Here is a 700-nt window from a genome sequence, read left to right on the forward strand (position 1 = left end):
CCATTTTTTGGGATCAATAAATATCTATCTAAATGATTGTGGGACGGACTAACATTGTTACATAATGACAGCCATATCTATAGTTTTCAGAGGAAGACAACATCTTATCACAATCACAATCTATCTATATATTGAAGAAAAAGTGCTTTAGTCATCACCACATTGATTCCAGCAGGAAACCGTTGTCACATCTGATTATTTATTTTTTTATGTATTTGCTGAGATAAAAAAACAACTGCAGAAAATCGGTCTCGTTAAGTTGGAACTGCTTTCTCTGCGGATGAATTTTGAGGTTACGCGATTGATTAACATATTTCTTTTTCTACTAGGACAAGACATTTGGCTTGAAGAACAAGAAAGGGGCCAAGCAGCAGAAGTTTATCAAGAACGTTACTCAGCAAGTCAAAAGTGGAACTGCAAAACCGGTCAGGATAAAATTATGATATCTCTGATTGTCTCTTGCTTGAACTGTGGACAGAGCAAACATTGTTGTTTCTCCTTTTTCTGCTTCTACCATAATTTAAATATCAGCTCTGAAACTGTCACATTTGTAAGAGACAGATGAACAAGAAAATACACCTGATTGTTCACTAGATTTCACCACATGTCTATGTGCTCAGCTAATTTAATTGGATGAGATCATCTTTAAATGTATCTACCATCTCTGTGTGTGTGTGTGTGTGTGTGTGTGTGTGTGTGT

At 35.9% G+C, this 700-nt stretch overlaps 1 protein-coding gene across 1 annotated transcript in view; it reads left to right on the top strand.

Annotated features, from left to right (window-relative positions):
* Positions 1–700, top strand: part of zc3h15 (zinc finger CCCH-type containing 15) — a 9034-nt gene that overhangs the window by 1570 nt on the left and 6764 nt on the right. Inside the window, exon 2 of the mRNA XM_032540830.1 lies at positions 330–425. Within this exon, the coding sequence (XP_032396721.1) occupies positions 330–425 (96 nt within the window). The remainder of the gene's footprint in view (positions 1–329; positions 426–700) is intronic.

The sequence above is a fragment of the Etheostoma spectabile genome, chromosome 17 (assembly GCF_008692095.1).
Source record: "Etheostoma spectabile isolate EspeVRDwgs_2016 chromosome 17, UIUC_Espe_1.0, whole genome shotgun sequence".
Lineage (NCBI taxonomy): Eukaryota > Metazoa > Chordata > Actinopteri > Perciformes > Percidae > Etheostoma > Etheostoma spectabile.